Here is a 23,847-nt window from a genome sequence, read left to right as displayed (position 1 = left end):
GGGTTGAACTCCACTCAGTTTTATTAGAGGTTTCCCCTGCCCTTTCTTTAAAGATGTTCAAAGTTGGGAGCTCAGAAAACTACCCTTCATGAGAACCTATGCCTCTGCAGAGTTGGTCTAAGGACTGGCTCAATCAGGAGGTTTGAGAACTTGGGGGGAAGGTTTTGGGGGGTGTTGCAAGGGCCCTTGCATGACTACCTTCCTTACTGGGTCTGTTGTCGCGCAGTCCGGGAGGTCACGCACCCACTGGGTGATCTCAGGCAGGCAGGCAGCTGAAGAGACCCCCTCCAGAGTCCTTGTCCTTACTGTGTCCGGGAGGTCACGCACCCACTGGGTGATCTCAGGCAGGCAGGCAGCTGAAGAGACCCCCTCCAGAGTCCTTGGGTCCTTACTGGGTCTGTTGTCACGCAGTCTGGGAGATCGCACACCCACCGGGTGATCTCAGGCAGGCAGGCAGCTGAAGAGCTGCTTATTTGTTTTGTTTTTTTTTGAGACAGGGTCTCACTCTGTAGCTGAGACTGACCTGGAACTCCCTATGGTCTCAAATTGACCCCCTCCGGGGTCCTTGGGTCCTTACTGGGTCTGTTGTCACGCAGTCCGGGAGGTCGCACAACCGCCAGGTGATCTCAGGCAGGCAGGCAGCTGAAGAGCTGCTTATTTGTTTTTTTTTGAGACAGGGTCTCACTATGTAGCTGAGACTGACCTGGAACTCCCTATGGTCTCAAACTCACAGTGATTCTCCTGCCTCAGCCTCCCAAGTGCTGGGATTACAAGCGTGTGCCACCACACCCAGCATCTGCTATTTTGTAACAATGATAGCAAAGAAATAGGCAATGTTTTTCAAGTTTTCTCATATATGCTAGATATTTAAAAACTTCTTTCTCTTTATAATGTAGTTGGAAGGGGCTGGGAATATAGCTCAGTGGTAGAGAGTGTTGATTAGTGTACCCAAGGTCCTGGGTTCAATCCCTGGTACATGAAAATGGATTTGAATTATTCCATGCATCCGACTTTTCACACACACATACACATACATTCCTTACCCTTCTGCCCTCTTCGTCTTTCTCTTTATAATGTAGTTGGAAGGGGCTGGGAATATAGCTCAGTGGTAGAGAGTGTTGATTTAGTGTACCCAAGGTCCTGGGTTCAATCCCTGGTACACGAAAATGGATTTGAATTATTCCATGCATCCGACTTTTCACACACACATACACATACGTTCCTTACCCTTCTGCCCTCTTCACTCCACCTTCACTACTTCTGGAGTTCTTTCAGAGTAGCTTTTCCATAACACACAAGATGAAACAAAACATTTTCCCAACTATATCTGACGGGCCGGGTCATTTCATTGAGCACTCTTTCTTTCCACTACTGCGCAGGCATTTGGGCAGTCCTTCTCCATCCACCGTAAAGTTGCCGAGGATGGAGAGACTCGGGAGGAAACGCTTCTGCAAGAGTCAGCTTCGAAGGAAGCTTACTACCTGGGCAAGATCTTGGAAATGCAGAACGAACTGAAACAGAGCCGGGCTGTGGTCACTAACATCCAGGCGGAGAATGAGAGGCTCACTGCTGTTATTCAGGACCTGAAGGGTGTAAACAAGTACCATTTTCCTGAGGTATTGGTCGGGGGAGAGAAATCTCTGTAGGAGGAAGGAATAAGACTTTCTGTAATCAGAAGAGCTGTCTGAAGCAAGAAGCATGTAATACTGATGCTAGCAGGGGTTTTTATTTTATTTTGGTACTGGGGATCGAACTCAGGACCTTGCACTTGCGAGGCAGGCGGTGGCACCGCTGACTTAAATCCCTGGCATTTTTTTTTTTAATAGTAAAATAGCATCTTGCTTTGAGATGAGCTTTTCTCTATTTTATTTTTTTTTTTTTAATAGTAAAATAGCGTCTTGCTTTGAGATGAGCTTTTCTCTATTTTATTATGTTTTGAGAATTAAAATTTTCTTGGGTTGAGTATTTTGGAATTGGCCTTGCTAGTTTTGCAAAGGCATTGAAAAAACATCGTGACCTTAGACTTCTTCTATCCAATATCTGTTCAGATGAGAGGTGGAGAACGTCAGTGGGCTGTAATGGTTTGTAGCAGCACCAATTAGAATGATAGCAGTGGCGGCTTAGGTTAACCTGTTTTTCTGGTTATAAAGAAGGCAGCAAATTATAGCTGGTATGAATTAGGTGAGTGTATGGATCAGCTTTTCTGTTGCTGGGGCAAGATACCTGACACCACAACTTAAAGGAGAGGTTTCAGAGGTTTTATTCTGGAATTGGCTGGCTCCAGTATAGACGCATTGCATTGTGGAAGGGTTGGGGGAGCAGAGTTGCTTGGCTCATCATAACCAGGAAGCAGAGAGACAGAGAAGGCCAGGGAGAAGTGAAGGAGCTGCAGACGGATACACCTTTCCACGTTACACCCCTGTGAAGCTGCTCCCTCCGGTCAGGCCCCCCTCCCCATAGCTCATTCAGCTATGAGTTTATCTGTGGATCACTCTGTCAGTGGGGTTACTGCTCCATGATCCATCTGATCACCTTCCAAAAGCCTCACCTCTGAACACCTGAGCACTTTTGGGGACATTTTTTATCTATATCATGAGTAAAGGGATCTCCATACTCTCTGAGCCTCCACCAAACTACTTCTCATCAGCTCTTCCAAGGTAGCATCATGTGCTGGATCATTTTCAGACTGTGGAGTCATTCTTTAGTGGAGGGCTGGTGAAAGGTAGATAACCAAAGTCCCTGCATCCATATAACCCTTTTAAAACATTTTTTGGGAGCTTCGTATTAAATTGCTTGTTCTATTTTTATAACTTAGCAACTTGTATTAATTGTGCGTGATATTTTAACACACGTATACAACACGCACATACAAAAGCTGTGGGAAGAGGTGCAGGTGTCTTTCAATATCCACACCCATGCGGCTGCCAGGACAGCAGTTGAGGAGGTTCATTGATTGAATATTTTAACAACAGAGAAATGTAGGATGAACAAATTGTTTAATATTCCAAAATCTAAGAGAAGCAGTCCCTCCTATCCAATAGTGCAAAATTTAAGAGTAGGACCCTTCGCTGGAAATTGTGACATATGACAAGTAGATTTCTATTACTATGAGCTAGAAGTTGTTCAGAATTGATTGAAATTTAATAAATTACATTTCCACATGTCTGTGCTATAATGCACTCAGCAAATATTGACAATACAGTGTCTGCTTTATTCCTCTCATTGCCTTTGGACCTGTCCAAATACAGCAGTGTGACAGCTAAAGTCAAAGACAGGAACTGATCTTGAGGCATCAGCGTGGGATTCGGAGAAGAGCATGAGACAGTTTTCGGGATCCTGTACTTATTTCCCTCCATGAAAGCCACTGTTAAATATAGAGCTGCTCTCCAGTCCTTTACTTGGTGCATCTTTAATTGGATGTGCCTGTTGGCCCACTGTACCCTCCTCCTCCAAGGAGTCACATTTGCACTGACTCCAGCTTCCCTGTGAGAGTAGCATCCATTGTGGCAGTGGCCCAGAGGTCATGCAGTGCCCTTGCCCACTGTCTGGAGCACCCACGGCAGGCAACCTCAGCCACCACGAGCGAGCAAGTTTCTGTACAAGTTGGCAGAGAGGGCCAGGGATGGCACCAGCAACTGAGGCCCATAGGCACACACACATATGCAGGCCAGTTATCGAGAACTGTGACCAGTGGGTCGAGCTATCTGGATGGTCAGCTGGCTGGATCCTATGAAAGCCGCACATCTTACCTCTGGGGTGGATGCTGCTGTGGAAAGTGCAACAGAGATTTAGGAAAGGGCAGGATATCCAGAGATGTTTTCGGTGTGAGTCAAGACTGGTGACTGACAGAGCATCCTGGACTGCATATGCTGTGTCTGAGTACAGTTTCTTATGAGTGGGTTTATGATGAGCAGTAAAAGTGGATTAAGAATGAAGGGTAGCAAAGCGGGGTGTGGTGCTGCACACCCATGATCCTAGCTCTCAGGAGGCTGAGGCAGGAGGATTGCTATGAGTTGGAGACCAGCCTGTGCTGTATAGTGAATTCAGAGCTGACTTGAGCTACATAGTGAGACCCTGTCTCCAAATACCAGAGAGAGAGAGAGAGAGAGAGAGAGGGAGAGAGAGAGAGAGAGGCAGGGAGGGAGGGAGGGAGGGATAGTTTAGAAGTGAACTAAGGCAGTATAAAAAAAAGAGAAAATAATTCTAGGAGTCTGTCTTAGTTACTTTCTCATTGCTGGGACAAAGTACCTGCCACCCCCAGTTTAAAGGAGGAAAGATTAATTTTGGTTCGTGGTCTGAGCAGTTTTGTCCATGGCTCGCCACTTCAAGTGCTGAAATGGCATGGGAGGGGCCTGCTGTAGAAGCAAGCTGCTGTTGCCTGACAGCGAGGAAGCAGAGAGCAAAGAGAGTAACCGGGGAGGGAGCTGCACCCCTCCGGGCCACACCTCTGTGATCCAAGTGCTTTCCAAAATCCACGCCTCTGAACACACTTCGATTTGGAGGAACGTTCTGCATCTAAACAATAACGTTCCACCCTTGGCACCCAAAAGTCTCATGTCCATCTCTTTATGCAAAGTGCATTTAGTAACAGTCCCAGACTACTAAAAACCCCCAGTCCTGAGTCTCTTCTGATACCCTCGGTAGACTTTTAGCTGGGAGCCCCTGTAAAAAACAAAAAGAAAGTTAAACACTAGCTGGACATGGTGGCACACACCAGTAATCCTAGCACTCAAGTGGCTGACACAGGGTGGTTGCAAGTTTGAGCCCAGCCTGGGCAATTTTGCAAGACCCTATCTCAAAATAAAAAAGGGCTAAGGATGTAGCTCAGTGTTAAGGTCCTGAGTTAAGGCCTCCCATACTGCAAAAACAGACAAACAAACAAACACTGCTGGCATAAAATGGCACAGGGTAACATTCCTATTCCAAAAGGGAGGAATAGGGGGATAGAAAGGAATTGGACCAAAACAAGACTGAAACCCAGCAGGGCAAACATTAAATCTTGTGGCTCCATGTCCAACATCCCAGTGGAGATGTGCTAAGCCGTGAGCTCCAAGGAGCCATGCAGCCCTAAACGTATGCTTGTTACAGCCCTCAGCCTCTGGATTGGCTCTACTCACTACCTCCAGCTTTCCTCCTCAGCCATTCCATCTTCCTGCCATATCACAATAGCTGCCAGGAGCACATGTGGCCCTTTCCTCTTACCTCAGGCTAATGCAATTTCTGGGAACTATAGGAAGCTTTTATACAATAGCTGCTGGGGTCCAAATGTGTCTCCCTTGTTGGAATTAATCACCGGCGTGGGGCCGTCATGAGGGCAGAGCCCTCATGCATGGGAGTAGCACCTTTAAAAAGGCTGGAGGGAATTATTGAGGCTTTTTGCTTTCCTGTCCCATAATTCTTCCTTTGAGAAGATGCAGCCACAGGTGCCATCTTGGAGTGGAGGGCAGCCTCACCAGACTCCTGCTGGTGCCTTAATCACAGACCTCCAGCTTCCAGAACTGTAAGGAATACATTTCTGTTCTTTATAAATTACTCCATCTTAAGTATTTTGTTATAGCAGCAGGAACAGATTATGACAATAGATAAATTTGTAATTTGTTGTAACATTGTTAACATTTTAGTAGGATATGATGATTTTATATTTTAAAAGCTGCTTAATTAAAATAATTTTTATCATGTGTGAAAGTCTAGTCTTTCCCTCTCTGGAATATACAGTAAGGTTTCACAATATATCAGTGACTCAATTTCCAGAAATCTATTATATTACTCTGTTAAGGATATGTCTCTTCTACCATAAAGAAGCCCTTTTCATAAAATTTTAGGGTGGAAAGGCACCTCAGAGGTGTTTTGTTAAAGACTTCAACTAGTCATGTGGCTGTTATTCAGACACTTCCAATGGTATGTAAAAGATAAGCTGAGTTCATGTTGAGGAAAGGATTGGATTCTGTCTCACATTTATCTTGACATTCCCAATACCCAGCACAGTGCCTGACCAAAAAAAGACATCAAAGATAATATGTATCGAGCTGAATTGAATTACGGTTAGCCCTCCTTGGGTTTGTTCTTTTGGTACTGGGGATTGAACTCAGGAACTTGCGCTTGTGAGGCAGGCATGGTGCCATTGAGCTAAATCCCCAGCCCTTCCTTCCTTGGGTTTGGATTTCAACTGTGCCACTTACCAATTATGAGCTATTGGACAAGTTACATAGCTCCCTGTGTTAGTCAGCTTGCTGTTACTGTAACACACATCTGAGCAACTTCACTTAGGAGAGGTTTATTGTGGCTCACAGTTTTGGAGGTTTCAGTCCAAATCAAGTGGGCTTATGTTTTTTTAGCAACGCAGCACGTGATGGCAGGAAATGGAGGGCAGAACAATGCCTTACCTCACAACAGTGACACAAAAAAAGAAGAGCAGAAGAAGGGGTTGGGGCTCCACTCTCCCCTTCAAAGACACCTTCAGTGACCATGAGATCTCCCATTAGGACCTCTCTCTACTGCCTTCCAGCAGAGCACATCTGGAGACCAAGCTTTAAACACATGGACGTACGGGGACATTCAACTAACTATATTGTTGTCTGTGTTCAATTTCCTTACTGCCATCACCGAGATGACAGTTCTAACTTACAGGTCCTGTGTAAAATAGCTAGTACGATAAAAGTGCTAAATTATTGTTCACTCTCATCTTTTGCCTCCCTTCCAAGTCTGCCCAGCCTGTTGTTTGACAGCTCTAATTAACAATCAATTAATTTATTATTTATTGATTTATTTACTTAACCAACTGCACGTTTAACCAAAAAGTTGATTCCCTATACTTTTTACCAGTTGGCCATATTACTAGTCTCTGGATCTACAGAGATTTGTTTTTTTAAGTTTATTTCATTTGACAGTTTTAGCCCATGCCCGACAACTGTAAATATTTGGAAAGAGCTCTCTTGTCATCCTTTTCTAAATCCATTTGTACTTCCTCGTGTGACATGGCTTCACAATCCCTGAGCACCCTGGTTACCCTGCTACACTGACATGCAGTTTAAACTGACAACTGACACTTTAAAATGTGTGTGTTTTGAAAACATGACACTATTCACTGTCTTTACCTCTCTTGGAAATCCTTGAAAAAATGACCCTTTGGACCTATATGGTGAGTTTCTCTGTAAACATTCATTCTGTGGTTTCAATGTTTTCAGTTTTCATCTTTCCAATTGTATATTTAACACCTAAAGTGCCTCAGGTAAGCCAGATGTGAGTTAAGTGCCTTTGATATTCAGTTATCTTCTATCGCTACAGGTTTGTCTATTGAGGAACTCACAAAAATGGAATCATACAGTATGCAACCTTTTGACTGGGTCTTTTCAGCATAATGTCTGTGAGATTCGCCCAAGTTGTTATGTGTATCGAGCTTGCTCCTTTCATTATTGAGTATTATTCTACCGCATGGATAGACTGCAGCTTGTTTAATTGAGTTACCTATTGAAGAACATTTGGATTCTTTTCAGAATTTGGCAGCTGTGAGTAGAGCTGCTCTATCCATTCGTGTACATTTATGTTTTGTGTGAGCCTAAGTGTTAATTTCTCTAGGGCTAACTCTTAGCTGAGTGGGGATGCTGAGGCATATGGGAAGTGTATGTTTAACTTGTCCACGGTGGCCACACCATTTTGCATTTCCTCTAGCACCATGCAGAAATTTCTGTTGCCCCTCATCCTTTTCAATGGTTGGTGTCGTCAGTATTTTTTATTATAGCTGTTCTCGTGGTTTTGATTTCCATTTCCTTAACAGATAACAATATTAGTGAAGTGTCCATTTAAAGCTCTTGCCCATTTTTAATTTAGTTGTGTCTTAGGTAAATGCTTTATGTATTCCTCACATAAGTCCTTTGTCAGATATGTGATTTCCAAATATTTTCTCCCAGTTTGCAACTTACCTTTTCATTCTTTTACAATTGCCATTTTCCAGAGTGTGGTCTGTTTCTCCTTGCTATAACAAAATGCCACAGGTGGACTATCTAAACAAGATTCACTCTAGTGAAGCCCTCTCATGGGTGCTAGGAGTGCCCCCGAGAGGGAGAAATCACATCCGTCAGGGCGCTCTCACTGCACCCGGGCTGACATGGATGTGGGAGTGGGGCAGGCGGAAATCCTGACTGGAGAGTGTGGCAGAGCAGAACTGCTCCCCTCGTAGCCGAGGAGTAGAACATGGAGACAGGAGAAGGGAATGGGGCTCCATGGTCCTCTTCAGGGGCGCCCCACCGACCCAAAGCTCATCAAGGTTCTGCCGCCTCCCACGAGCTCCAAGCTGGGAACTGAGCCTGTAACACATGGGCCCCTGGTGGTGGGGGCATTTCAGATCCAAGTGACAGTATCCACAATGAAAACGGCCACAATGAAGAGAGGCACTTTGGAGATGATGGTAGTGAGCCAGGAGCTACGAGCTTAGAGACGTGATGGGGTTGAACAAGCTCCTGGTTAGCAGGTAACAGTGATGATGCTGGGTGTGGACGGTGTGATCTCGTGACAAGAGAATTATTAGGGAGGAGGAGGACAAGTGCTCTGAGAGGAGCCTTCCGCAGCAAAAGGGACAAGAATCCCACCTCCAGGCCCTGTGGTAAGAGGTAGCGGGAATAGAAGAACCAGCACTTGAGAGCAAGGCAGGGGAAGCGGGGTCCCCAAGGGAGAGTCCGGTTTCCATTAAAGGAAGGCGAGGTGTGCATTATGCACATCTGAGACCATCAGAGGCCTGCTGTAATCCCATATGCTCAGAGTCAGTAAGTATCGATTGGTTAGAAAACATAAGCCTTGTCACGAGGAGCTTCTCCATGTAAAGCTTGGAAATATTTTTCCATTGTTTTTGGAAAGAGCAGTTGGTTGTCAGTGAGAAATAATATAGTAGCTTCTTAATAGTTCTCAAAAAGTTGTCATTTGATGAATATTCTAAAATAGGTGTAGTGTTTTGTGGTTATTATAAGAAGTCAATAAGGACTGCATCTCCATGGTCCCAAATATTTTGGGAAGAATTTCAAAATTTGATGCCTTTTAAATATTCATAGCATCCAGTTAGTGGACATCATTTGGACACAGCGTAGTGCCGTGCTTCTGTGTCTGTGTCAGACAATGAGAAAGGGCATACATTTCTGGCGTGATATGATAGCTACATCTGCTTCCTGTATAGCAGCCAGTCCAGTCATTAAAACCTATGCCAAACAGATAATTAAATGGGAAACTGCCGGGAAGGTCAAGCTAACATTAGAAAAGGCAAATGAGCATTGCTCAGAATGTCCTATAGAATGGCAACTCTGAGGCTGGCTTACATTAAAAAGATGGGGTTTTGTTTTGTTTTGTTTTTAAACATGTTTTTAGTGTAATCTTTCATAGTCTATTTTTTCAAGGTCATTAAGTTTTTGTCAGTTATCAAAGGACATTTGCAAGTAAAAAACAGTGAGAAGCAGCCTACTTTTTAAAATGTAGAATTATCATCGTGCATACTTAGCATATACACAAGGATTTCTGCCCTCTCTCTTCCACCCTTCCCTCTCTTCCTTCCATCCTGCTCTGCCTTCCCTTGTGTGTCTTGTGAATAGGGCTGTGTCTTCCCCTTGGAATGTAAGAATAAGGATCTGTGCACAATCCATTTTGCACACATTGATTCTTGGACTAAAAATAGCTTGATTTGGCTTCAAACTTCTTCTCCCACCCCATGCTCAGATTTTGTTCCCTGTGCTGCTGGGGCAGAAGGAGGAATAAAGCAGTCAGCATTTCAGCTGAAATGCCTAGTGGACAGTTTGAAACTTTTTTTTTTTTTTTTTTTTCCCATCGACCTCTATTTCCAGAGAACATCCTGGTTGGCAGGTCTAGCCTGATTCACATTCTGTTCAGGCATTTAATTCTCCCAAGGGAATTTACAACTTAATCTAGCAATCAAGGATACCTGAATCCACTCAGGACTTAAATTTCTGGAAGGTTATAGGAGACTTATAGTTGACCAACCTAATAAGCTCAGTGATATAATGGGAAAAAAATATATAGATGTGTCATTTGATATTTACTTAAAAATATGTGTAGATTTTTAAAGTTATTATATGAAGGTAATAAAGACTGCATTTCCACAATCTACATATATATCTCAAACTAATGCTTAAGAAACAAAGTTAGACTGAGTTGTCCTAGATGTATTAGTAGACCCAAACTTTATCTTGTATTTGAATTATGCATTGCATATCCTGTAAGATGGGCTACACAATGACTACCTGCTTAACTGGCATCCAGATCAGAATATGTTCAGAATATGAAACTACTTATTTAGAAATAGTTTTCTGACAGAGTTTTGGTTTCACTGCAATGATTTTTCAAAAAAAGGAATTGTAACTAAACATCTGAGGCTCTCAAGGTATGCAGCGACTTCAGAGCTTGCACCAAATTATAGAACTCTAGAATATCAAAGTGGATTTCATGACACCACAGTCTGTTGGTGTACAATAAAGCCCTACAGTAGTTTTTGTTTTGTTTCATTTTGCTTTTTGAGACTGGTGTGTAGTTGAAGCTGGCCTTGAATTCACTAAGTAGACACGCTGGCCTCAAACTCACTACAATCTCCTGCCTCAGCTTCTCAAGGACTGGATTACAAGCCTGTGCAACCACGCCTGGCACTACAGTTGTTTTTATATATGCTTATTATTAATAGATCAACCATATTTATAGGCAAAATTATTCTTGTGTCTTAACTATCATGTTCAAGAGAGTGTCTGCAGATGTGGTGATTTGCTACTGTACACAGAGCTGGCCAGCAAGCTTTTTCTTGGTAGGTAACTCAATAATTAGAGCAAAGAATATAAAAGATCCTGTCTGATAGTAAATCACTTTGTGTCTTCAGCAATTAATGATAATGACACCGGGCCCTGAAAATAATAAAAATGTTGTATCACATTTAAATCAGGTTTTCATTGGCAGTGCTTGCTTATGAAATGTTTCACAGTTTTTTCTACTTCAGTATATGTTCACACAGTTTATTTTCATTATAATCTTTTTGTCCACCATTAAGCTGAGGGTCTCACAGAGTTGCCCAGGCGGGGACTGAACCTCCTGCTGCACTCCCGGAGGCCAGGATTACAGGCACACACCACCATGCCAGGCTCATTATCTCCTCTTAGGACATTTTTCCCCTTGATTTTTCCCTAGCTGTCACAAAATCAAATACTGAGATATTAGTTTGAATGTGAGAAAACCTCCATCACTGTAATATCTAAAGATTTTTTTTCTTCCCTAGTGACCAGTTTTTACTCACTGTATTAGTTTTGTATAGCTGCTCTAGCAAAGGATTATAAGTTTTGTGGCTTAACATAGCACAACTGATTTTAAGTTCTTGAGGCCAGAAGCCTGCGATATAGCGCTAATGTGAGTGAGGACTTGGCAGGGCCAAACCCCCACCAGAGTTTCTAGGAAGTAGACACACCCTCCCAGTTTCAGTAACCAGCTTCTTTGTATTCATTGGTTCCTAGCTCTTCTATCTATCTCTCTCTCCAAGTTGTATGGCATTTTGGTCTGGTCTCAGGTCTCCCTCCGCCTCCTTCTCAGGAAGACACTGTGATTATACTTAGGGTCTACCAGAGAATCCAAGATAATCACTAGATCAAATTAAACTCCCGAATTTAACCACATCTGCAAAGTGTGTGTTACTATGTAAGGTCACATTCACAGGTTCCAGGGCTTGGGACTTGGAAATCTCTGGGACTCTTATTCAACCTCCTGTGGAAGGTACAACCACTGTACTTCTACTGGAAATGCATACTGTACACCAATAAGAAGAGAAGATACATTTAAAACGAGTAGGATTCAGAAGAGTAGAGTTGGCGATGCCCATCTCATGCAGTGTACTCACCCATTTGTTTATTTTGCATGACCCTTTCTGCCTGGGGCCAGTCAGCAGAGAAGGACAGTGAGTCACTCCAAGGTCAGACAGAGTCATTACTCCTCTTATTGTGATGGACAAATCCACCAGTAAGCTTCAGATTGAGAGAAATACTATTGAGTTGGCAAATGCTTCCCCTGTGTATGTGCAGAGAGTCATATGTGACTGATTGTCCAAAGAGAAATGGAAATTCTGCTGAATTTAACTAGCTATGAAACATCTCCTCCAAGGTGACCATCCAGTTAAGCCAAACCTTGATGGAAATAGCACAGCAAGGCAATGTCTGCTTTTATTACACTGCTCAGGAGAACTGAGTAGATTTGCAGTTCACTCCAATAGTAGAAATCTCTTCTAGAAATCTGCTTCTCCCAGGACAATCAGAGCAGACAGCACCTGGCAGGTATCCTCCAGTACCCAGTACACAACTTCATTAGCACCCTGTGTGGAGCATTCAGGCAGACACCTCTTGGCTCTCCAGCCTAAGGGAAATCTTCCTCATTAAAAACTCTGTTCTAGAGTAGTCTGGGCCCCAATCCACTGCAGGAAGGAGAGCCACGCCTTCTCCCACCCCAGCTGCCATCACTCCAGTGCCAGGAAGGCCTGAACCCCCTTAACTCCCTTACCCCCCACACACTCTCAGACCTCCTGACTGTACCAGTCTTTGGACCCACTCTGCAGAGGCAGAGGTGGTCATCAAGGGTATTTTTCTGAGTTCCCATCTTTGAACATCTTTAAAGAAAGGGCGTGGGAAACCTGTAATAGAACGTTGTGAAGTTCAACCATTCAGAAGGTTGGGGAACTCAATCTGGGCCTTGCAGCCCAAGATCAGTCAGTGTCATGGGGTTCAGCCATCAGCTAACTGAGACCAGGGGTCTTGCATCCTCACTCTGTCTGAGACATTAAATGGTAAATACACTATATTGAAATTTTGTTCACTGCAGACATGTTCTGGACTGCTTCTTGATTTCAATTTAATTCAATTGATTTAAGGGTGATAGTCTAGTGACTACCATAGGTGGTCAGTTTCCAAGTTGTGCTTGATCTTAATGTGTTGCTGATTGTATCAGTTGGGATAAAGCATTGCGGTTGACTTGATGAGCTGTTTTCTCTGACATTATAAAGATGAGAATGTCTTTGGGTCATTAGAGACCCAGAAGCTAGGGCACAAATATATCAGGAAGATTTGGGTGATAACCCAATGATTAAACCAAGGACAATCCAACAACAAAAATAAAAATGAGAAAACACTTAAGCAAGACACAAAGACAGACTTCCAGTTCACCAATGGCAAACAGTAGGGCAAATGAGGATGAAAAGGCCGATAGTGAATCACCAGGACACCCTGAACTCAAAGCACAGGAAGTAACAAAACACATCAATCAGGCTCTAGAAAAATTCACAACAGAAATAATTTCCCACATAAACACAGAGATAGTGAGCAAAATGGAAGTCATGATTCGAAACTCTAGAGCAGAAACTGACAAAAAAATAGATGAGCTCAGGACCATGATAGAAGTTATGAAGGCGCAGCATAAGAAAGAAATGGAAAAAAATAAACGCCCAACATAGGAAAGAAATGGAATCCATAAAACAAATTCAAACAGATATCCAGGAGATTAAACACTCCATTGAAAGTGTACGCAACAGAATAAAAGAATGCGAAGATAGGCTCTCAGATATAGAAGATAAGATTGCAGTCAGTGACCATGAAAAGAGAGGTCTCTTAAAAACAGTAAGGGATCATGAGAAATCAATCCAACAACTCCTAGATGATGCAAAGAAGAATAACATAAGACTGATAGGAATCCATGAAGTAGCAGGAGAAAATACAAATGACTTAAAAAAGCTGTTCTCAGTATTAATGACAGAAAATTTCCCAAACGGAGGAGAAGAATTTGACATTCAGATAACTGAGGCATATAGGACCCCTACTAGCTACAATAAAAAAAAATCTACACCTAGACATATAATAATCAAGATCCCAGAAACCCAACAGAAGAACAAAATACTGCAAGCAGTAAGAGAAAAGAAACAAATCACATGCAAAGGAAAACCCATCAGAATCAAAGCAGACTTTTCAACACAAACCCTTGGGGCAAGGAGAGCCTGGAATGAGATATTTCAAGTACTAAAAGAGAACAACCTCCAACCTAGACTGATGTAAACTGCAAGACTCTCTTTCAAAATGGATGGGGAAATAAGACACTTCCACAACAAAGAACACCTGAGAAACTACATGAATACCAAACCAACACTACAAGCAATTCTAAACAAGATCCTAGAAAAAGACAATGAAGGCAACAACACCATGAGGCCCAACAGAGCAAATCAAATAGGCAAGGCAAGAAACTAAAAGAAGAAGATGAAAAAGTAAAAAGTCAACAAAAGGCCAATAACATGTCAATAATAAGTCAGTACATATCAGTTTTAACCATCAATGTCAATGGCCTCAACCCACTAATCAAGAGAAATAGACTGGCAAAATGGAATAAGAAGCAAAATCCAACAATATATTGTATACAAGAAACACACCTAGTGCAAAAAGAAGCCAATAGACTGAAAGTGAATAGGATAGAAAACAATTCTCTATGTTACAGAAGCCCAGAAAAAAACAGGGGTAGCAATCTTATTTGCAGACAAAGCAAATTTCAAACCAAAACTGATTCTAGTATTATTGATGTAGGACGGTACTGGATCATACCTCTGTGAATATAAAATATCTTGTACCTGCTTTATGATACATAGTAGTGACCATACTTTATCAGAGCTATATTTAATGATATTACTCTAGAATGTTCTCTTTCCAGATGATGATTAAGATGCTAATAAGAAAAAATGGTGCCAGGTACCACAACAGCAACAGAACTTTGCTGTTTTCTGGATATTATTCTTTTGTTTGTTTGTTTGTTTTGTTTTTTTAATGGAACATGCTGAATGTCTATAATTTTGTTCAGATGACTGCAGAACCTGGAAAAGCTGTTGCTGCTATCGATGTATAACATACTGCTATTATTAGTCTTTTTATATAAATATAAATATATATATACACATATATGTATAAATTGAATTTTGGGAAACTTTAATGGTGCTGTCAACTTTGGAAAAAGTTATCCCAATTTACTGTGTTGAATTGACTTTGTACAGAAATGGACAGCATTGGTCTAGAAATGTTAATTTTTTACGGTTTTTTTCCGTGTCTCACATTGTACTAAATATGTAAGGTCATATCTACGTGGGTTTGATTACAGAAACTAATAAACTATTCTCTAAATAATGAAAAAAAGAATAAGATAAGACTACAAGAGCAAGAAGCAATTTAAATATGTTCAGGGACCATTTTCATCTCCAGAATTAAGGATTATTTTAATGTTACATCATTGCCTTTTCTCTTTTACTTTCCTTTTTAGTTTTATTTTAGAATTCCCTATTTGTAATGTTCATACAGAGATTTCTTTAACTGAAATACTGAATAGTTTCTTTGGTGTGAAAAACTATAATAGTACACAGGATCCTAATGTGATAATTAATAATGTGAAATAGGAAGTAAAGGGCTAAAGGTGTAGGGAAAGTGGGAAGGGTGGGGGAAAGGTAATAAGGGAGAGGAAAAAAATATGAGAAACTGAAAAAATGGAAATAAAGTGTTTGTAAATGGGGAGGCGAGGAGGGGGTGAAGGGAGGGTAGGGACAAGGGGAAAAAATGAGAATCAAGACCTATTATGTAAAGGTACAGGATCCCAATGATGAATGTAACTATATTGTATACCTAGATTGTACCAATAAATTCAATAAAAAAAAACTCCTTTCTAATGCATGTCTGAAATGGCCTTGAAGTTGATCCATTCTCTACTAGCAGTCTGTGATTTGTACTCCTATGTGAACTGAGTAGACTATGGCCATATGGTTTGAATGTGACCCTCAGAAGTCTATGTGTTGAAGACTTCATCCCCAAATTCATATTTTGATGGTACTTGGAGGTGGGGCCTTTGAGATGTAATTAGTATTAGAAGAGGCCATGAGAGTGGAGCCCTCATGGTGGGATGAATTGTTGTACAGCAAGACTAGGACAGACCAGGCTTGCCTGTGAAGCCATCTGCCATGGAAGGACACAGTAAGGGGCCCCCGCTAGATGCAAATGCTGTCCTGTTGAACTTCCCCACCCCAGAACACAAGGAATAGATTTTCTTCTGTATGTTGCTCAGCCTCGGTATTCTGTTACGGCAGCACAAAATGGGCTAGGGTAGTTCTGGAGGTTGAATTCAACACAGGGTCTTACAGAGGTTAACTGGCTTGTTGTTGCTCTGCTCTAATTATTTTTGGAGGAGGGCTTTTCCCAACACATTCTGTCAAATTGACTGAGGAGTGATATAAAGACCTTCAAATGATATAAGAGAAATATGACTCCCAACCTGCTTAGATGTCTGATATGCCAAGTTCCTGTTTTCTAAAACTCATTCCTAGAATGAATTCTAGGAACAGTGGAGGTTAGGAGTAGGAAATATTTATTGAGGGAAAGATACCTTCTGTCTTTTTGTTTGTTTGTTTGTTTCTGGTAATGGCAAATGAACTCAAGACCTTGTGCTTGCCAGGCATGTGTGGCCCCACTGAGGTAAATCTTCCTGCAAAATACTTTCTGTCTCAGAGAGAAAGAAAGGGACCGGGAAAGTGGGTTGCCCACAGGCCCACTTCTCAAAGAAGTTTTATAGAGCAAAATCACAAGGTGGGTCCAAAATCACACCGTGGACATAAGGTGGAACAAAATTATGGTCAACCATTAAGATTACAAATATAGTTAGTTAGGTGATATTGATTCAATGAGGAAGCAAGTCACGCAGCAAGTGTGTGTGGAAAGAGCAAGGACTTTTCCTGGAAGGCCGTGGTCCCCCGCCCAGGTGATCGATGCCCATTTGGAATATCTATCATTATTGTTTGTCCCTGAGGAAGTAGGTGAAGTAATTTCATCTGTGTGTTGAGGTCTGGCCTTCACCAATGCACCCCCACCCACAGTTGTAAAGGGTTCCATCTTCTGCACTGACTTCTGGGGCCCAACCCTGCCTGATTGCCTATAATATCTCTATGTAACTTAGCTGTCTATAATAAAATCACAAACTAAAACAGTCTTTTTTTCCTGTGCTTGGGTCCAGGCACTCTTCAATTTTTAAAAAATAGGATTCCAAGTAAATTTTTTCGAAGCCTAGAAAATAGAACATTAACTACAGGATAAAGAACATTCACAAAAGGAAACTGCATTAAATAGAATTGCATATGAGTTTTATTACTTGAAACTTTGCAAATAATTGAAATTAGAAGCTTTGAGTTTTGTTTTTAGGGCTAAGTGCAGGTTTTTGTAAGTGTACTCATCTCCTGTTTACCAGGTTTAGCACTGGCTAAGTACATATTAGCTGAAGATCCTTACCCAAATAAATTATCCTCACTGGGCCATAGGGTTCTCTAGTAAGTGGGTTAATGACAGTTCCTGTTTAAGGGGGCTGTTGTGAGGACTAAATGAATCTTTATATGTGAAACCCTTGAAAGAGTACTTAGCACTGCTTTAATGAGTCAGTGTTAGCTTTTGTGTTAATATTTCAGTGCTGTTTGTGTGTACTTTAAAAATGTATTTAGGATTGTTTTCTTAAGGATAGCATTCCAGAAGTAAAATTAACTGTATCAAACGGCAGAAAGCTGTGGTGTGTGTGTGTGTGTGTGTGTGTGTGTGGTGCCAGAGATCAAACTCAGGACCTTGAACTTGTGAGGCAGGTGTGGTGCCACTGAGCTACATCCCCAGTGCAGTATAAAGCTTTTTTAAGTTAAAAGACCATACAGAAAACTATCTTGCTTTTCTAAGGAATTAAGCCAATTTATGTCCCATTTCACCAAGCTCTGGTGTGTTAGCTTTCTGCCACTGTGATGAAATACCAGAGATGAATGACTGCTAAGCAGAAAAGGTTTATTTGGCTCACAGTTGGAGAGGTTCGATCCATGGTCTGTCGGCTTGTAGGCCTGCAGCGAGGCAGCATGATGGTAGAGAGTGTGGGGCACAGCAAGCTGCTTACCTTGTTGCAGCTGGGCAGCACAGGGGGAGAGGAAAGGGCTGGAATACCAATGCCCCTTTCGAGTGCTCCCCCCAGCGACAGCTCTTTCCAACTAGGTCCCCCTTTTATTTTAAAGGTCCCACCCCCTCCCAGCGGCACCACTGACTGCAGACCAGCCGTGGACTTGTGGGCATTTGGGGGATGTGCAGAATACAAGCTAAAGTACTTGGCCAATGCTAAGCTTTATAGCTCTTTTTTTGTTTGTTTGCTTTTTGAAACAGGGTCTCACTATGTAGTTGAGACTGATCTGGAACTCACTATGTAGCCCAGGTTGGTCTTGAACTCACAGTGATCCTCCTGCCTCAACCTCCCGAGTGCTGGGATTACAGCATGGTGATGTTTATAGCTATTTTTAGGCAGCTTATTTGATAGGTAAGGTCATTGTGGGTAGTGTGGCTTGCATCATCTTATTTACCATTTTATCCTAGGAAAGAGCTTGGCATATGGTGGACATCTAGGGAAAAATAATAAATATCAAAAATTTTCCACTTTCAATAACTTGTAGAATTATTGATACATAAATTAATTGTTCATTTTAAGGAATAATTTATAGATTCTTTTAAATTTTGCAATTTATTAGATTTTAATATTTCTACTGTTTATAGGTGCTAGATAATTATTGATTTTTCTTGATCCCTTGGTATATTTCCCTCAGTTTGTTACTTCTTTCTGTTCTTGTTTTCCTTTTGACATACTGAGGTTTGGATATGTTTGTTTTTAAATTTACTAATTATTTCCTATGAGATTCTCTTTAGTGTTGTTGTTGTTTTTTTTTTAATGTTGTTTCCCTCCCCTCCTTCCGTCTCTTGGTCCCACATCCATCTGAAAAATACCTCCTTACTTTCTATTTATCTATTTCCCATTTTGCTCTTTATTTGCATATATATATTTCAGTTTCTTGTACGAGAACCCATGTGATATTTAAGCTTGTGTGTTTGAGTTAATTCACTCATTTTGCAAATGGGAAGGGAACCAAGATTTGAAAGGAGCATGGAGGGAGGAGACGGTAGGGGGATAAAAGAAAAGAGAATTAGGTGCGTTATGTACGTGTACCAACTCGCCGTGATGAATGTATTCATTTTGTACTGCAGACATGTACTAATAAAATAATAAAAACTTTTAAGACCAGTTTAAACTGGGAAGAGCAGAGTAAATTAATCTTAAAAAAGGACAGAAAGAAGCTAACAAGAAACAATGTTTCTATAATGTTGGAGAACAATGAACGCAAAACAAAGAATTGTTATGTCTTTTTTTTTTTTTTTTGAGTCAGAGTCTCACTGTATAGTTGAGACTGACCTGGAATTCACAGTGATCCTCCTGCCTCAGCCTCCCGAGTGCTGGGGTTATAGGCATGCACCACCACACCCAGCTGTTATGTCATTTTCAATTCCAGTGAAGAAAAGTGGGCATAGTTAATGCATTAGTACTACTTCCTGTAGTATACAGCTTTCGTGATTGCACACAATTCTTTAAAGTATGATTTATAAGCTTTGAGATTGGCATAAATCCTGGGATTGAGGGCTTACATTTTTTATGAAATTCTTATCATAATTACTTTGGATATCAGAAAAACATAACAAAACATCACATTTAATCCTATTGCCTCTACTGTGATGTCTGAATAGGTTTTGAAGAAGATAATTAAACACTTAGATTCTGAATAAATACAACATATTTTTTGGTCTGAGTGGTTTTCTTCATAATTTCTTCTCATTAAATTTATTCCTTCTTTGAAGACACTTGCATTGTTTTCAAATGGGAAGCTTGCATCCTTTCATCCTTGTTTTGTTTCAGCTCTATTTTGTCTTATTTCTGTCCTCTTATTCCCTCTACCCACTTTTATATCAAAGATACACTAATTTTTAGCATGTAGCGATATGTGTTAAATTTTTGAATGTTGTTTTTCTCTCTTTTTTCCTTACATTTCAATTATTTTGGTAACCTTGTCACTCTTCTTTTGTTTGTTTGTTTTTGGTACCGGGGATCAAACTCGGGACCTGGCACTTGCAAAGCAGGTGACAGAACCTCTGAGCTAAATCCCTGGCCTGATCTTGTGCCTTTGAAATCATACCTGAATTATCTGATTGTGTTTTTATGTTATTAGCATGCATGTGCTCTTGATAGAGTGCTTTGGAAGACAGATTCAGGCTTCCTTTCTGTTTTATTAATCTCTGTTCATTTTAATATCTCTACTAAAAATACCTTTAAGAAATCATTAGTCCAGTCGTCTAGAAGAAGAATAATTCTCTACCAGCTGTTCCAAAATTAAATTATTTGCTTTTCACACATATTCTCTAAAGTGAAATGTGGAAACCAATGGATTTTACAACCAGATATTTAAAAAATCAATATTAAGCTTCTTCAGTATTTGAAATAGCTAACAATACCTACTTTTTTTCTGCAAATATCTGCTCAATATGATGGAGCTCTTTGTAAGGGCCGTCAGACCTTGTGTCTCTCCTTGCCTGTCCTGCTTGGGAAGATGAGATGACCTTTACATCTAATCCAATCACCATAGCAGGCATTTCGTCCCTTTAGCAGAATGTCACCATAGCCACTGCTTGATGGATGGTACCCAACATCCCTCTTCCATCTGCAACACAGAATAGTTGGAGGCTGTCATCGGTTACTCTGAATTGCCTACTTGTTATTCTAAAACCCAGCGTTGGATTCTTAGTGGGCAGAGCCCAAGTTATAGCCAAGTGTATCAGTTCCCCTGTTGTTTGGCAAGCTTAGCTTTCTCTTCATGTAGGATATTAGGATGTTTTAAAACATGGACTCAGATGTCAGGAAGGATTTGAGTTCATGTTCATTCATTTCTTTTAAGTAGAATCTTGTCTAAATCCTCTCTTTTTCTAAGCTTCAGTTGCTTCACCTGTACAATAGGGATGGACGAAATATTAGTGAGCAAACTTATTTCTCTTGATCTGGCAATATTTTAAATCAGATAGCTAGAACTGTAGGATGAAGCATTTTTCCTTTTTTACTTGTTTGATTGGAATAAAAAAGCTTAATTTAAAGCTCGGCTCAAGAAGGTGTAGCTTCGCTCAGTGGTACAGTGCTTGGCTAACGTGCTCAAGGCTCTAGGTTTAATTACCAGCACTGCAAAAATGAATAAACAACAAAGTAGATAAATGTTAGTTCAAGTAACTACTTGAGCCCTGATCAGGATGTTTGCTGTTATTTGGTGTGTGAGCTATTTGCCCAGGTAAGCAGTCTCACCTAAGATCAAGTGGTTTTTCTGAAGCAGATGGTATGTTGAATATAGTCTTATCCATGCTGGGTGGTTTCGCTGGACATGGGATCTCTTCCTCAGTCCTGACATAGCTATGTTAGGTCAAGGCTTGAGATCTTGGAATCATCCTTCTCAAGGATGTTTGCTTTATTTTTTCTTTTAAAGTTTCATGTTTCAGCAGCTTTAGTATGTATGCTACTATAAACTACCTCAAAGCATTTTAAACACATAGGGCATGAGCAGTAATAACATATAAACTGTAATATCCCAGTGTGTCAGGAGGGACAAAGAATATGAAGGAGCCATAGGGCACGGTGGTTAAAGCACAGGGTTCTGGATTGAACAGATCTGGAGTTGAAGCCTGGTCCTGGACCACTTACTTCTCCCTCCCTCGGTTTCTTTTTTTCTTAGATGAACCACATGGTGTTATTCTGAGGATAAAAGGAGCTGATGCAGAGCTCTTGGAGTAGTTAATAGGATAGGTGTCGGGAACAGGGAAAGGGGATGTTACTAGAACCTCTGCAGTAAGTCCTAGTCTCCTGTGAGCCCTGAGAGCACAAGGTGAATTAGTTTATTAGACAGAAAAGATAGAAAAAATGAGACTTAAGAAGCTGAGCTCTGGGCCTGATCAACACGACTCTGGGAGGCAAAGATGAAAGCCCCCGAGCTTGCCACATCTTTATTCAGTACATCAGGAGAAAGCAAATGTTATGGATGACTCAGGGCAGAGAGTTCAGTACATCACAGTAGCAAATGTAAAAAGTCACTCAGGGGGCAGGGGCAGAGGCCACCATGAAAATACTAGAACAAAAAGGAATTGTGCAGGTGAAGCTTTTGTGCCTTCCCAGGATGTCTCCAGCTGGTCCAGTCTTGTCCTGGAGAATCACAGCATCACTGGACCATTGAGGTCTTAGCTGTGTCCAGGGGCCAAAATGGAGTTCTGTCTAGTCATGTTGTAGCTGGCCTGTGGGCAGGAGAACTAGACCTAATAAAATGATTTTTCCCCGAAATGATGTAGAATTGCTCCCGACAGATAGGTGCCAAATAAACATTTCAGAAGTAGGGATCAGAACCTGATGCAATGGGCATTTGTAAGGATTTGAGTGTTGGGTTAAAGGAAGATTGACATCTGGGAAGAAAAAGCATCCCTAGCCCAGGACCGTGGCTAACTAGTTTGTTTTTAGGCTGAAAGTGATGGAAATGTGTCTTTTTTCAAGGACAGTAAGAAAGCAGAAATAAATATTAATATTTATTGTAAGAAATAGGTGATTAATGACAGAAATAGTTCCGTAGTCACTTTGTAGTTTGTTCTTATTTTCAGTCTTAGCATTTTTCTGTTTGTTTTGTTTCCAAGTACAGTACAAGCTCTTTAAAGTTTTTTTTTTTTTTTTTTTATGAAAGGGATTCATTTTGTTAGATTTGTACGTGCCTATAACAAACTCTGATAGTTTTGACCCCTCCTCTCCCGCTTAGCTCTACCTTTCCCCTTGGTTTAACATTTGTAGGGAGTGCAGTCTGGCACCACAAACTCTTTGTGGACAGGGAACACACTTGTCTTATCCACTGCTACATCCCAAGCATGGAGAACAGCATCTGGCCCTCATGGATATTCAGTGACTATTTGCTGTATAAATAAAACAGGATGTTTTATTTGTAGGTACCATATTTTGACAAACTCACTTGTAGATCTGTTTAGAAAACCAGGGAAGTACAAGCAGATAAACAAAGTGCTGCTCTTCCCCAAGATCTCTCCTCCTCTGTTCATCGTGCTGCTGCTGAGCAGGGCATCTGCGGGCGCCACTGTCTCATCCACTTGGGACAGTCACGTCATCTTTGAATCAGCTGAACAAAATCTGGGTCCAGTCCTCTGGCACTCAGTGAATACTGTTGTCTGGTTTCCCTCTGGCACAATTAGAAAGGTGCAGTGAACCAACAGATGACATTACTTAAAAAGCAATTTCCTTTACTATTCTCCTTGTTTGATAAGTCTGTTTTCTTCTCTTTGAGCTCTTGAGAGGCATTTTTCCCCCAGTGCAGAGGCATTACACATTCAGAGCTTTCATTTAGACTCATTCATTCATCCCTGAACTAATCGTGGCCATTATATTAGTCTGCTCATGCTGCCGTAACAAAATATCACACGCCAGGCAGCTTCAACAACAGAAATGTATTTCTCACAGTTCTAGAGACTAGGAAATCCAAGTTCAGGGTGCCTGTTGGTTTGGATCTTGGTGAGGGCCTCGCTTCCTGCTTGTGACAGCTGCCTTCTTGCTGTGGCCTCATGGGGCTTTTCCTTTGTGCAAACGTGGAAACAGGGAGAGAGCAGGAGTGTGAGCTGTCTGGCGTCTCTTCTTACAAGGACGTTAGACCAATGCTGGACCTCGTGACCTCATCTAAGTCTGATTACTTCACAAAGGTCCCAATCTCCAGATGCCATCACACTGGGGGTCAAGGCTTCACCATCGGAATTGCAGTGGGGGGAGATAAACATTCTGTTCTTTTTTTTTTTGGTACCAGGGATCGAACTTGGGTCTTTGCGCTTGCAAGGCAGGCCACCAAACCGCTGAGCTAAATCCCCGGCCAACATTCTGTTCTTTTTTTTTGTCCCTGCCCTCCCTTCACCCCCT

General features: G+C 41.4%; 1 protein-coding gene across 17 annotated transcripts in view; it reads left to right on the top strand.

The window, feature by feature from the left end:
- The window catches only part of Bicd1 (BICD cargo adaptor 1), a 221,839-nt gene that overhangs the window by 110,315 nt on the left and 87,677 nt on the right, over window positions 1-23,847 (top strand). For all 17 annotated transcript variants that reach the window (XR_004517251.1, XM_033763619.1, XM_010628526.2 and 14 more), the window contains one exon: window positions 1,380-1,590. Coding sequence is in view for 16 of the 17 variants with exons in the window: in XM_033763619.1 (XP_033619510.1) it covers window positions 1,380-1,590 (211 nt within the window). In the remaining variant the exon portion in view is untranslated. The remainder of the gene's footprint in view (window positions 1-1,379; window positions 1,591-23,847) is intronic.

This window comes from Fukomys damarensis, unplaced genomic scaffold, assembly GCF_012274545.1.
Source record: "Fukomys damarensis isolate Sample0158 unplaced genomic scaffold, DMR_v1.0_HiC HiC_scaffold_15, whole genome shotgun sequence".
Taxonomy (NCBI): domain Eukaryota; kingdom Metazoa; phylum Chordata; class Mammalia; order Rodentia; family Bathyergidae; genus Fukomys; species Fukomys damarensis.
This window is presented reverse-complemented; position numbering and strand designations above follow the sequence as displayed.